At 45.2% G+C, this 15,085-nt stretch overlaps 1 protein-coding gene across 1 annotated transcript in view; it reads right to left on the reverse strand.

Moving 5' to 3' along the window:
• The window catches only part of efl1 (elongation factor like GTPase 1), a 69,727-nt gene that overhangs the window by 52,238 nt on the left and 2,404 nt on the right, over positions 1–15,085 (reverse strand). Inside the window, exons 6-12 of the mRNA XM_060072165.1 lie at positions 14,250–14,387; positions 12,597–12,862; positions 10,770–10,893; positions 7,682–7,761; positions 7,199–7,335; positions 6,740–6,862; positions 4,077–4,176 (exon numbers count right to left, since the gene is read on the reverse strand). Of these exons, the coding sequence (XP_059928148.1) occupies positions 4,077–4,176; positions 6,740–6,862; positions 7,199–7,335; positions 7,682–7,761; positions 10,770–10,893; positions 12,597–12,862; positions 14,250–14,387 (968 nt within the window). The remainder of the gene's footprint in view (positions 1–4,076; positions 4,177–6,739; positions 6,863–7,198; positions 7,336–7,681; positions 7,762–10,769; positions 10,894–12,596; positions 12,863–14,249; positions 14,388–15,085) is intronic.

Genomic DNA, 15,085 nt, shown 5'->3' on the forward strand with positions numbered 1-15,085 from the left:
TGACAGATCAAGGCCAGAGGAAGGAGAGGATCATTGACTAAGTGCTAGGCTAGCACACCTGACTCTGGGATGATCTCATCGCCTCATGACTCACTTAGCATGAGGCTGGTTATTTACAATAGACTGGAAACTTAATTAAGATTAAGGAATAGATAAAATAACAATCATCAAATGCACGAACAACAGGGTGATCTGAATCTCTCTCTACAGGGGTGAGAAGACCACCTCATGTTGCGTTGTGTTTCTGAAGACCATTTCATCTTTCAAAAGAACTCTACTACAGAGATCATTATTACATTTACTTGAGACTGTAGGCAACCATTTACTTTAAATTGAAAACGTTGTCCGGCTACTACCCAATATATAGTCAGCAAGTATAAACATACATAATACATCATGAAAAGTACGATGGAGGAGAGATATGAAGGACTTTGCTTGGAAGTGATAAATGTTATATTATATATATATATATATATATATATATATATATATGCCTAAACTAATCACATCTTATGCAACCAGGTAAAGGGAAAAGGTGAAAGGGATTCCGGGATGCTGAAACACGGAAGGACACGGGATGACGAAGCACTGATCACCAGTGAATAGCTCAGCTCCAGTGACACAGCCCATGAGTCATGGCAGTATCTTCGCTATGACACACGCTGCGAGTTCAGATCGCGCCAGACAACGCTCACTGTGAACAGTTTGTTGACTGAAACATGAGTGTCATGGTGAGTCAACTTCTATAGGATTGTCAAAACAGTTCGAGGCCAGAGGAATATATTCAGTTAATATCGCTGAGGTAGGATAACGTCACATTCATGTTCAAGTAAGAACCGATACATAATCTGACAGAAAATTCATTTTATTTTTTTATTATGATAGAATACTTCGAAAATCAAACTTTGATCGACTCTTAATAACAACCTTGAATTGTATTATTAACTTTAATGCTTCACTTTTTCTTCCCTTTTGATGCAGACCAGGGTTAGCAGAATGATCAATCACGATGATCAATCACCGTCACTATTAACAGTGATAGCTTTGTGGTCCGAGACCGTGATCAAGAACTATAAACAAACCAAACTTATATCACTAATAATAATACAGTTATGATGTTAGAGACTGGGCTGGAGGCTTGGATAGGAGCTGCAGTAATGGTTCAGGGCCTGAGGTTTCAGAGTGTAGACATGTGATTTGGTGCGGACGGGATGGGGGCTTGTGCGCTCCGATTCATGCGGTCGACCTAGCAGAGTATAGCAGGGGCCTGAGCTGCTGTACTACCGCATATTTGTTTGTTTTTACTCCGATATGCAGGGTGACTGCGAGCGTGTCCTCCACTCAAACAATGTAGGTCAGCCAGGCAGGGAATGCCGCAGATGGCTCGCTCCTCAGCTTCAGCACCTGTGGCTGGGTGAGTCCTCCACCAATATGGGCCTTTTCTTCCGAGGCTCGGGCTCAGAAGGCTCCGGTGCTTCACACCTGACATGCTGTCATAAATACAGCATGAGGTGGGAAACCTTTCGATATATATGTCCACACAGGCCCATCATGTATGCAGAGGTCGAGGAAATACAGTGCATCTAATATTAATCTGAGATCTCCTGCTACATAGGCCTTCGGGCACTTCGATTGGCTGTACCCTATAGATAAATACCGCATTATGCCGTCGATCTAGAAAGCAAGCCGGCGAGGAAGCATGCATGTATGCACGCGTGTTCGTCTTCAGCACAAGACAGCAACGTCAGAAATGCCAGCGGCGGGTAGCTCAACCAGCAGGTGTTTAGACAGCCTTTACCTACTGACGCACTGTTAGAGTGGAGACCCTACATATACCCTATATCCCAGCCCACCTTTTTCATATATCCATCTCTTCCTCCCCCCTCTCTGACAGGCTGTCTACATCTACCCTCGTCAGCTTGCCGCTCTGTTTCCTTGGGAGAGCAATGGCACAGGCTGCAATTAGGAGCCCATATTGTGACAGGGGGGAGGGAGAGGTAGAGAAAGGGAGAGAGAGACAGAGAGAGAAACGATGCCAACCCGAGCGGCTATAGTTGGATCATGAAATACACCCAGGATCTAGGCATACATAACAGGGAGGGAGAGGGGAAGGTAAAGGCAGAAATACCACCTTCAGAGGAGAGGTTTGATTGTAAAATATAACTGTTTATAATTTTTATTGTTTCACTGTAGCCTGCATTAATTGAGTTGCTCAGTTGCACTTTGAGTAGGATTTCTTTAGTCTCCGAAAAAAAGTAACTTTAAACTTTAAACTTTATTTAAAGCTATAGTATCTATCCTACTTTACATTGATTGCCTCAATTCAATTAAAAACATTGACATTTTCATAACCAATTGCAACCTATGCCAGGTCGATCAATTTCATATTTTCCTATAAACATGTGTCTACTTGATAAAATAAAACTACTAACAAAACTGTTCCATCGGTCACACAAGAATAAATCAGGGAAAATAACACAGACTCTAAAAACATAGAAAGAGTTAGAACTCCCTCACTGCCCTTCATTTCTCTATACTTCGTCTTCGGAGAGAGCCGTGCTGTTATTGTTGCATACACAGATCACTCTCATGCCATAGCATTACACAGATGGGGATACAAAGAGCACTCTCAAGGCTATTAGGACCCTTATGCACGCACACGCACACGCACACACACACACACACACACACCAGCCATTAACCAACAGGGGAGTCCTAATGCGCTCCACCATCAATCCTAGTTCCCTACAAACATCTGCTTTCAATAAGAAAATCGTGGCAGCCTGTTCTTACTGTAGCCCCCTTTTAAAAGTGTACGGATTCCTTCTCTGTCCATCCATCCTCCCTCCCTACCTCCTAGTATGCAGGAAGCGGAAGTTGACCCCCCCTCCCCAGTGTTTTTGAGAGGGGCATGTAACAAATGGCGGAGGTGGAGTTAAAATAATTGATTGAGATCATGGAATGAGGAGTCATCTGATGCATTTGAGTTTTTGGTTTCTTTTGACCACGTTGGTGTTTCTAAAAGTGGAGCAGGGCCGGGGCGGGCTCATCCGTCATTAGCTGTGGGGGGAGGAGGCTCTCGGGTCTGTGGCTTACCCCGGGTTCACCTCCAAGGATGACATAGACAGAAGAAAATGGAGGGGGGGGAAAACGAAAAAAACACAACCGACGCTCACTTTGAACCTGAACGCCCTGTGAGCGTTGTGAAAAGTGGTGGAGGGAAAAGACATAAAAGCAAAAGTGTACCATGTGATTTGGAAGATGACCGTGAACCATATGATAGAAGGCACTGTGCAGTGGCCTTCTATTAATACCGATATTTGACAGTGTGAGACAAGGGGTGAAGGCCTTTTAGTTTTCACACGCAGGGCACAACATCACATTTTGCCAAGTAGCGCTGCAGTATGTAACCACAGGCATTAATCCACAAGCCTTCAAATAATATTCCCACTGGGGGCAATACTTGCTCGGAACGCATGCATGTGTGGTATTTTAAGACTATTAGCATGGCTCCTCACCATGGTATTGTACGATTACTCGAATGTATGAGTGTTGAAAACAAGAAGAGCATCAGAGCATCCATTCCAAACACTAAGGCTGGAAGACTAGAATAATGTATCATTGTAATGACTCTCAAAACCTCATTACTTTCATTATGATGTATGGAATCGAAAGATACGTGATCTCCCATTGTATGTTTCAAACCATTTGTAAGAGCATATTTTCTTGTTATCAATTTGGATCAGTCAGATACACTTATCAGACGGGTGACACTAATCAGATGGGTGTTAATGAACAGATTATTATATAAATGATTATACGTAGATCCGATAGGATACATGGTAATTATCACCCAGCCTTACCATGACTCATGTCTGCTCATACTAATGTCTCCCGAATGGTAGCAGACGTTTTGGTTGAGGCAGGGTCAAATACCTATATAGCCTTCTCAGGAGGGGGCAGACAGGGCTGCAGCACCATCTATTGGATGAAAAAGCATGTGCGCACACACGCACGCGCACACACGCACACGCACCCACACGCACACAAACAGCAAAAAAAAAAACAGCCCTGACCTTTGCTTGTTCTGGGGCAAGGACTTGGCGTCTACGGCGAACATCTTGGACACAAATACGATGACGGGCGCCTCGGCCTCCCTGGAGCACTGGACAAAGGCTGTAACACACAAAGAGTGGACTCAAGGTCTTTGTAGGAAACATGCCGGGCCGACACCCTCCAAACCCAGTTCTTCCGTATCAGCTGGAGTCAAAGGGCTTAACATTTAGAACAAAACGTTTTAAAAAGAGATTCTACTATAACCTTGACCCCTGATGCCCCATTCAAAAGGAAAGTGTTGTGCGGTGAGCGTTGTCACATGGTACAGTGCTTGGGTACAGCATTGATTCCAAGCTGTTCTTGAGTGCGAAGGAGAGGGCACATGGTTGCTAGGTGACAAAAAATAGGCTGGATCTTTCAGCAAAGAAGAGAAGTAGCCATTTTCTTATTAGTTATTTTAACCAAGAGTGACACAGTATGAGCAAAGTGCCCCAAAAATAAATAGCATTCAAGGCACAGTGTAGTGCTTTCTATCGGAAAAGGGCTGTGGCGAATATTCTGATATTTGTTTGGTACGTAGTCGCATCTCCCTTCTGTGTTTTTTTTTTAGATGAACAAATTGAAATACCAAAAAATATTCACGTTTTTTTTTACGTCTACGCATCTTTGTGAACTGAAGGTAGAAGGCTAGGTTTACATTTCGGCTCAATATCCCAGGGTTAAAATAAATAAGTAAGGGCGGTAGACGTCAGCGAACGCTTCATGTCAATGCTTCAGCTGAGGTAACGTTAGCCATCATCACAATGGCCTAATATGGGATGACCGAATTATAATTTGTTAGATTTGTAGTTGGATATTCAAATATTATTTGAATATTCCTGCAACACTTTGACAGCTGCCGTCCAATTGCTGGAGACCAAAGCATTAATGGTTTTAGAGGGGTTCGCATAATAAAGGTATTTAGAAGCCATTGTCACATGTTCAAACGAGTCCTAAAGTCACCAAAAAGCTCTACCCACTAATGATACTGTGTCTGTGATTTAGTAAACGTGAATAGAAGAGGTGGCGATGTTTTTCCTTTCCTGGTGATCCGTCCCCCACAACAGCGCCTGTGGGATTTCTCACCGGATAAATAGCATCCGTCCTGCCATGAAATTTATTCAAAAATGTTCAAACCACCGATTTGCTTTGTGATAATTCGTAGTAGGCCTACTCTCATACTTTGGAAACTGTGTGGTTTTGTAAACTTTAAGACTGCATTGAAGCTCTGCCGTAACAAAGTCAGACTGATGAGTGGATTGGAAGGCCACTGGCAGGATATTGTTGTTTTGCGTTTTTAACACATTTGTTTTACCAATTAAACTATTTAGAAAAGAAAAGGCATAAAAGGATCAGTTGATAAAAACTAGATTTCTGCAGCAGTGACACCACCTGCTACGTTACAGGCAGTGAAAGATACGCACTATGGGTGGACTTTTTTTCTTTCCTTTTCTCTACCGAATATTCAGATATCGGTTGGAACCCTAATGAATATTTGAACTAGCAGATAAGATTTCATGCATAGAGGCTATAATTTTCGGATTTACTTCTTAAGCTCTGATGTAATTGCCTTTGGTCAAGACGTTGTACTGGCTAAATCAATCCATCTCACATTTACAAACGACAGGGTATGTTGGATGCTTCATATCATCAAGTCAATCATCAAATCTCTTCATGCAATTTCCTCTGAAATAACATGCAGGAAAAAGGTAGTCTCTCTCTCTCTCGACCTCTCCCCCTCCCTCTCTTCCTCCCTCTCTCTCTCTCTCTTTCTCCCCCTCTCTCTCTCTCTCCCCCTCTCGCTCTCTCGCTCTCTCTCCCTCCCTCTCCCCCTCTCTCCCTCCCTCTCCCTCTCTCTCTCCCTCTCTCCCCCTCTCCCTTCCAGTGGCCAGGGTGCCAAGGTTGTTCTGGCTTAGTAACTGGTTGGCCTGCCGGGGGGGTTGGCCGGCGAACCACTTGGCCCCACTATGGCACGTTTTGGTCGACAACCAGCTTCAAAAACTTGAAAAAGCTAAAATGAAAGAATAATCATTGAACATGACAGCTGGGTCAAGGCGAGGAGAAGCCTGGTACACTATGATTGTACTAATCAAAACGGGACGGACACATTACACACACACACACACACACACACACACACACACACACACACACACACACACACACACACACACACACACACACACACACACACACACACACACACACACACACACACACACACACACACAGCTAAGGTCACATGCCTGCCTTGAACCACAACCAAGGACACACAACAACTATGGACTCACATTGACAACAACCAACAGTCTTTGTAAAATACAAACATGCAAGGAATAACACATGCCCAAGGTTTGCTGCTTGTAGTTCAAGCCTTCATGTATCCATGATGATCAGCAGATTTTTGTTTTTCAGAGTTTATTCAGCAGGAAAACACCGCGGTTGACTCCAACTCCTCCGCCAATTTTGGGTTTCTCACGTTACGGTATGCATGTGTGTGTGTGTGTGTGTGTGTGTGTGTGTGTGTGTGTGTGTGTGTGTGTGTGTGTGTGTGTGTGTGTGTGTGTGTGTGTGTGTGTGTGTGTGTGTGTGTGTGTGTGTGTGTGTGTGTGTGTGTGTGTGTGTGTGTGCATGTGTATCCTACCATTTTTTAACTCCTGCGTCCGTTCTGGCAGGGAGTCGAACCGTCGCGCCCCTACGGACATAAGCCTCTCAATCCTCTCTGTGGAGATGTCCAAAGGACTCGGCAGCTTCTCACACACCATGGCTACAGCTGGGGTTAAGAACAACGACATGACCCAAACACACTGACACGAAGCAGACAAGACTTAATGGATCCCAAACCCTTATTTAAGAAGTTTAGCGTTTAGTTGCAGACATTGAAGTGACCCTAGAATGTGATTGTGTCGTTTTCGAGCCGCATGAATAGCGGAGGTTAACTTGGTGCTTCTAAACACAGCCCTTGAAATTCTGATTGGCAGTGCAAAGGCGAATATGGCATGCCACGGGATGAAGGGCTTTGTTAAGGCAATGAGGCCAACAGGACACACGCACACACACACACACACACACACACACACACACACACACACAGTGAGGATACAGAGAACAGCCTGTGAGATGGGCAGCCATTGGCTACAGATGGCGGAGAGCAGGACCTTCGGGTCTGAGTGACGGGAGTCCCTGGCCATGACCTTTACCCCTAGCGAGGTCATCATCTTCTCCACCTTCTCCTTGTCCCTGGAAGACAATAGAAGATGGAGGACGTTTCGCGTTTGCACCAAATAATACTTTTTTGGATCAATTGAAAGATCGCACAAGTGCAAATGAAGTGTGCGATTTGTTTATTCAGGTTTTATTTCGGGTTTCGCCACCTTTCAACACAAAACAGTTTCTCAACAAATACTGTTAAAAACATTGCATCGGATGTGTTTTTCTGAGAATATGTGACTAGCGTAGGTAGTTATTAAAAGATTTCACAGCGCGATGTGAAGGACATAACACCTAAAGTTAAGGGACATCACATAACCATTTCTAACCAATCACAAACACTGAACAGGGTCAGATTAGGCTGCTGCTCACCCACCTCCTGGTGACGACAGCATCATATAACGTCCAAATGTTATCCAGGACGAGCTGCACAAAGAGAGGCTTCTTCCCTTTGGCCTGCAGAACAAAGGGATGGAGAGACAGACAGATGTGACGTCTCTTCATTAGAACAAGCATTTGTATCAGAGTATCAAGTATATACAACTCTCTCTCTATCAATTGATCCATCTATAAACCACCATGATAAAGCCTATGGTTTGCATGCTTGGCAGAGACACATTGTTTCCTCACAGTCAGAATGAGGAAAGAGATAGAGATTCGACCAGCATCAGAGTACGGGTGCAATGTGTTGGCTTGACAGAAACAACACGACTAAAACACATAAACAGAAGTCTTTTCATGTCCTGTCGAGCTGTTCCTCACATCCATATTAACTAGTAGTCTACCGTTCAAAAAGGTCACTTAGAAATGTCCTCATTCTTGAAAGAAAAGCACATTTGTTTTCAATGAATATAACATTAAATAAATCTGACATTATAAGTCTAGACATTTTTCATGTGGTAAATGAATTTTCTATAGGTTTACAGAGGCCAATTTCCAGCAACCATCACACCTGTGGTCTAATGGTGTATTGTTTAGCTAATCGTGTTAAAAGGCTATTTGACGATTAGAAAACCCTTGTGTGATGTTACCACCGCCGAAAACTATTGAATAAAAGTTTGAGTTTCATGTTTCCCACACACACACACACACACACACACACACACACACACACACACACACACACACACACACACACACACACACACACACACACACACACACACACACACACACACACACACACACACACACACTCCGCCAGGAGGCCAAAGCAAGCACAGAGCCCATAGCTCAACAAAAGCCCCCTGCCATTCCATCGATGACCCCGACCGACCATTTAATGGCCGGTCGGCTTTGGGATGAATGAAAGGGTCACCGTCGCTGTCGGTGCCTAGCAGCGGGCGACCGCCTGCCTGAAGGAATAAAAGCTGCCGGCTAGACACATTCACAAACACAGGAACCATTCACCGGCCAATCAGTATAAACCACCAGGCGATGCCGAACGCGACCTTGAGCGCGTTAGTTAGTCTGCGCTAGCGTCCACCGGCAGCGCCAGATGGATACGCCGCTAGGTCCTTTGATGATGGCCGCAGGGGAGCGCCATCATCGATCACGGCGCACGCCCATCGATCGCTGCATTGATCCGCCTGAGAGTGATCACACGTGGCATGAGGCCATGATGTCAGCGTCGGTACCCGAGGTAATTGGGTGTCATGGGTTTGCCAATAATTGAAGGAGGGCCAGGGGGGGGGGGGGGGGGGGGTTGGGGGTTGGGCTCGCCTCCGTGGTTTGCTTTGTCAACCCTTTTGCATGGAATACAGAACCACTCGCTCCATTAGCGGCGAGCCCACAGTGAGCGGGGGTCAGTGTAGTGCCATCGTAGCGAGTGGGCAGCAGGCCGGCGCTGTGGAGTGAGCCCAGGAGTGGCTGATGGGAGTCCATTAGGAATCTCACCGGCCTATACCACGCTAACCGCGTTCATTCCGGCTGTAAACGCCACTCAAGGCTTAAAAGGGGCTAAAGGAAGGGAGGGTTAGGGGCGGGCGCTCGATCACGACCCGACACGGCGCTGTGTTGAATAAGAAGGAGACGAGAGGACGGCTAGTCGCTGTGAAACCGTCAAGACAGACAGCGGCCAGGGAAACACAGGGACGGCTGAGTCCCTGCCGTCGACAGCTAACCGAGAGTGATGGACACCCGGTGCTGGGCTGCCGTGTGCCCAGTGCTCATTCATCACACACACGCGCGCACACACGCGCGAGCGCGCGCACGCACGCGCGAGCGCGCGCACGCGCACACACACACACACACACACACACACGCGCGCGCGCGCACGCGCACACACACACACACACACACACACACACACAGAGAGCACTGTGAGGACAGGAGACACCACCGGAGCATGAAAGGAGTACCACTTACTGAATGGCGCAAAGTAAATGAATGAGGATGGGGGGCTGAAATGATCTGGCCAAGAATACATGAATGGATAGTGTGGCCATACAGCGTCCATCAATTTATCCATTTGTTCACCTTCATTGCCTTGCAGCATCTGGTCAGTGATCATTTAAGGACACACACACACACACACACACACACAAACACACAATGTCTTTAAAGGGCCGAAGTCTTCAACACCTGAAGACCGCCATATATGTATAATAAATAAAAACGACGCATCAAAACATTATCTATCCGTGTTATTTACACACCTGACCTACGACCACCAACACTGAAGACGAGAACCCATAGAAAACAGGCCTTAGTGCTAGCAGCACCTCGTGAAATGACTTATACCCATGCCACTCTTTTAACACGGAGGACGATACAAGCTTACCTGTGTCTCAGTGGTAAACCTCAAGCTAGTTTAGCTGTTTTTGTGTTTGGAGAGTAACAGAGACTGTTGTTTGATGCACAGCAGGTGTGAGACATTTTAAAAGACCGAAAACCTGGCAATTGCTTTGACATCCACATTATAACACTCACTGCAAAATAAGCGTTAGAAAACCACCGACCTGTGATAACATTGAGCGGAAAATCTCTGCTCAGCTCTGCCAAGCTTAATATGATAATTGAGGCTGCATGTGCTTGCCCTTTGCTATCCAACTTTTGTGCTCGAATGACGACCTTTAGACTGCGTTGGTAAGCAAAGCGAGACGCTAGCATCATAGAACACTGAGGTACATATCATGTAACATGTAAAGCTGTGTGCCAGTGCGGCACAAATGCAGAAGGACCAAGTTGAGCATGAAGGGCAGAAACAACAGAAATCCCATGGAACAGCCAGAGATGTTGACGCAAAGCATGACCCCAGATCAGATGATAGACCGCTTTATATGAAAACAGCTCATTGGAATACTCATTGGAGTAGAAGATTTCCTCGCTGTGAAAATAATAACTTGAACTTTATAGAAAGTAGACAAAAGACAAGAGCTAGGGTCAAAGGCCTGAAGGAAGGAGAGTCAGTAGCGAGGAGGAGGACAGGGTTTATATGAGCTGGAAGCATGGTCCTGAGTTACCTGAGCCCCCTTCATGATCTTCTTGGCTTTGGCGTTGAGAAAGAAATCCCCCCACAGGGTCTTACACAGCACCTCCTCCCTAATACCCATCTTCTGGCTGTAGATGCGGGCAAACTGCTGAATGCTGGCGGAAAAAAGGGAAGACATCCAAGAAGTATTAACTCTTAACTTGAATGCAAGTGTTGTTTGTAAAACATTGGAAAAACCATCACTGGTGTCAGTGATGCCTGGGTGAAGTTTTGTTTGTCGCTGGGGCTTATTAGCGGTGTTAAGGAAGATGTTGTTGTTAACGCAGCTATTTGGGAGAGGGAGAGCATTTTGTTTTGAAATCCCCTCCTCCTCAGTTTCCCCGGCGCAACGGTAGATGGGAGTTGGGTTCAGCCACGGAGGATATTTTGCTGCCACGACGGGGAATTAATTGGTCTATTTATAGCGTAAAGTGATCAGAAGGACACAGCTGCTGGGAGGAACTGGGTCTCGACAACCTGATCTTTTGCCATTAAACATGCAACAATCTATACCTCCACATTGGGAGACCACTGTGGAGATTGCAAAGAGCATCGTAGTGTCAATTGGGGGAGTTTGGGACACCAAGGGCCGAAAGGGTCTGTGTTCTTTCCTCGGATGTTCTTAAGGAAGATGTCTGGCCCTTACCTGCATCTCTTAATGCCTGTGTTTTCATTCAATAAAACTGTTTTTCCATACACTATATAAATATATAACGACGTCATCTTTAATAATTAAGTTGACAACCCCATCTAGTGGGGATCAAAATAATGCAGAATTTGAATAGCTATAAGAGTTTGGCAAATGTTATAGCACCCCCTCTAGGTATTTTGATGGTACTGTAGACAAAAATAAACGTGCATGAATGGATGAGTTCTTGAATGAACTGTGTTGTTAAAGAGCCAGTGAACCCAAACCACTTAAACGTGGTAATTTGTCTTATATGATGGTCAACATAGTAATCTATGTGATTTGAACACTTTTGCTGGAAGGAAGGGGTAAAATCCTATGTTTTTGCAATTCTCCCCACAACACTATGTGAACATTCCACTCTAACGCGGACACAGATGGTGTTTTTCGTGACATTAGAGCGACTTCTCCGAGGTAAACTCTGACGTCAACACCAAAGGGCACTGGCAGTTTGTGTGGACGTGTGGAGCTCTGTCAGGGCATCGGTTGACTGCGATTTCCAAGAGAAAGTTGAGCTTTTCGGACAATAATAGTGTAATGCCACAGTGCGTGTGGATGATGAAGTTCCGTCTGAGCAGCGATTTATTTAATACCAGTGTCCAAGGGTTATAACGATAGTGTGTATGTGTGTGTGGAGGGTGAAGCTGTCTGAGCATTGATGTAGGGTTGAGGGTCCGAGAGAGGGTTAGTTACACAATGTTAGTTAACAGTTACACAACAACGGTTCTAAAAAGTATCAAAAACTCGGTGTGGGTCGTAACCGTGGGGATAGCACGCCCTCCTTTTTCCAAAATCTCTCAACCCAGGATAATTTTTTTTAAAATAACAGTGTACAAATTCCATCTGAAACAGTGGGTCCACTGGCTCAACAGCACACTTGCATTTCAAATTATACTAGGGATTCGGAATTGCTCTATCCAAACTTAACCCTAACCCTAACTTATAGCCACAACCCAAAAAATAGGAACTCGGTTGCGCAGAGTTGTTTCTTTTCGTTTTAGTTAACCTCAAATCGATTGTACGTCTCGATGGTTCTCAGCCTCACCTGTGGCCAATTGAATAAAAAAAGTCTACTAATAAGCATCTGGCTAAACGACCGATGACCCCTGAACCTCAGGGGTTGACCGTTACCTGAATCCCCAGCCATCGATGGCACTGGCGAACACCACGTTGCCCTGGTCCGGGGAGAAGTAGAGGTGGGAGTCGTCCGTCTCCTCCAGCCCGGCGCTCCAGTCGTACACCTGGTCCGCCCCCGGGGTCTCCGCCGCCTGGCTCTCCCCCGCCTGGCTCCCAGAGGAGTCCCTCTCCTTCTGCTCCTTCTTCTCCTTCTGCTCCTCCTTCTCTGCCCGCTCCTCCAGAACTTTGGATGTGAACAGTGCTCCTGTCACAGCATTGACCTACAATATAAACATAGAAACAATATAAAATCAAGAAATGTTTTTTGTAGATGAGCAGAATATGTGTTTCAGCCAAAGAATAACATTTTTAAACCTCTCGCCAACTCTAGGCCCGATATTAACAAAATCTCTTGAACGCCCCCACAGCCCAAGAGAACTCCCCCACAGCATTCCTTTGGGAAGCAACCGTTAACCACATCACAGGTTAATGTAGTGTGACTGCAGCCTCATTGCCCAGCGCACACAGTTGTAGCTCATAATAACATTAATGACGACGATGTGTATTACCGAACGCTCACACCAAAAGATTCATGGGGCAAACGGGGCCGACAGTCATTCGTTTTCAATTGAGAGCTGCGGAAGAGAAGCAGCGGTCACCGTGGCAGCAGCGAGTGGGGCCGTGCCTGTGGCCATTTGCGATCCATCAAATGCAAATTTGTGGCGTCTGCGCCGAAGCACCAACCAATATCGGGGCTTGATTTGGTTTTCTCCCGCGCTAGATCCGAGCAAACATTGGGGAGAAACACTCTGTTCAGGTCCACCGTTTCCCGGTGCTATTATCAGTCTGTTTGCCCACCAGGACGCACACAAGACACACAACACAAGGGGGATCTTCATATCTGTTGTTGTACTGTGTGCTGAAAGCAAAGAGCCAGGACAGATTCCTTGTGTAGAGACATACTAGGCCAACAATATAACTGTTGTTTGGTTAGTAGATTAACTTCAACTTCATTCCAAGAAAATTGTTTAATTAATCATGCTTCACAGGCTGCCGAAAGCTTTACAACCAACCTAATATTGGGCAATTGATTTAATACGTCTAATAAACGGATATAATAGAATGTTTCACAATTGTTTTTAGAAGGAACAATGTCATCTAACAATGACATAATGACAGATTTACACTCGCACCTAAATATCGGAGATACCCGTGCTAAACGGTTATGGTTGAACACACTCAACTGAATGGAAACATGAATGGGTTAAGGGATAGGGATGAGGCCAGAGAAATGGGGTTAAGGGGTTGAAGTTAGGCTGAGGTATTATGGAAGGTCACCTGTTCCAGGATTAGGTTGAGTGTCATGGTTAGATTTAGGGGTTAAAGGTTAGTTCACCTGTTCAAGGATCTTCTGCAGGTGTGTGGAGTGTCATGTTTAGGTTTAGGGGTTAAAGGTTAGGCCACCTGTTCCAGGATCTTCTGCAGGTGTGTTGAGTGTCATGGTTAGGGTTAGGGGTTAAAGGTTAGTTCACCTGTTCCAGGATCTTCTGCAGGTGTGTTGAGTGTCATGGTTAGGGTTAGGGGTTAAAGGTTAGTTCACCTGTTCCAGGATCTTCTGCAGGTGTGTGGAGTGTCATGGTTAGGGTTAGGGGTTAAAGGTTAGGCCACCTGTTCAAGGATCTTCTGCAGGTGTGTGAAGGCTTCGAGAGAGGTGAGCTTCAGCTCAGAGATGAGCCGGTCCATCTTGTTGAGGACCAGGACGGGTCGGATGTTTTCCAGCCAGGCCTGCCGCAGCACCGCCTGGGTCTACAGACACACGTCCAGCCAGATATTAACACTGGGATCCACCAATAATGTTCAAAGTCATTATTGTTAACAAACCAAACACCACTTCCGATAATTATAGGAGAACATAAATAGTGCTGATGTTTGTGATTCGTCTGACGCTGCCACTTGATAACGTCAGATATTTCCATTTGTATTTACCGTGGTCATTTACTTTGCCTTGTTCCAATTTTGTATTTCTCATTTCTACTTTAATATACGGTAGGGCTGTTAAAGGCACCCAGTGCAACTTTCGAGGCTTAAAAATAAACATTCAATTTCTAGTCTTTTTTACACGTAGTAAGTTTCAATAACTCCATACCATTACATACCGACATTTAAGCAGCAAAGATGAGACGTCGTTGTGTGGTGAGAACTGATACAAAATCGATAACAACAACAATGCCGCCATTTTCTTTATTTTTTGTAACCTACAATAAATAAAGCAGGCTTCCAGTCAATGGAAAAATGGCTTCTCCCCACCGGCGATTGTTGTTGTTTACGATTTTCTATCAGTTCTCACCACACAACGACGTCTCATCTTTGCTCCTTGAATGTCGATATGTAATGGTATGGAGTTATTGAAACTTACTACGTGTAAAAAAGACTAGAAATTGAATGTTTATTTTTCATTGAATGTTTACATAAAGTTGCACTGGGTGCCTTTAAATTATTGAAAA

The sequence above is a fragment of the Gadus macrocephalus genome, chromosome 14, assembly GCF_031168955.1.
Source record: "Gadus macrocephalus chromosome 14, ASM3116895v1".
In the NCBI taxonomy this organism is placed as follows: domain Eukaryota; kingdom Metazoa; phylum Chordata; class Actinopteri; order Gadiformes; family Gadidae; genus Gadus; species Gadus macrocephalus.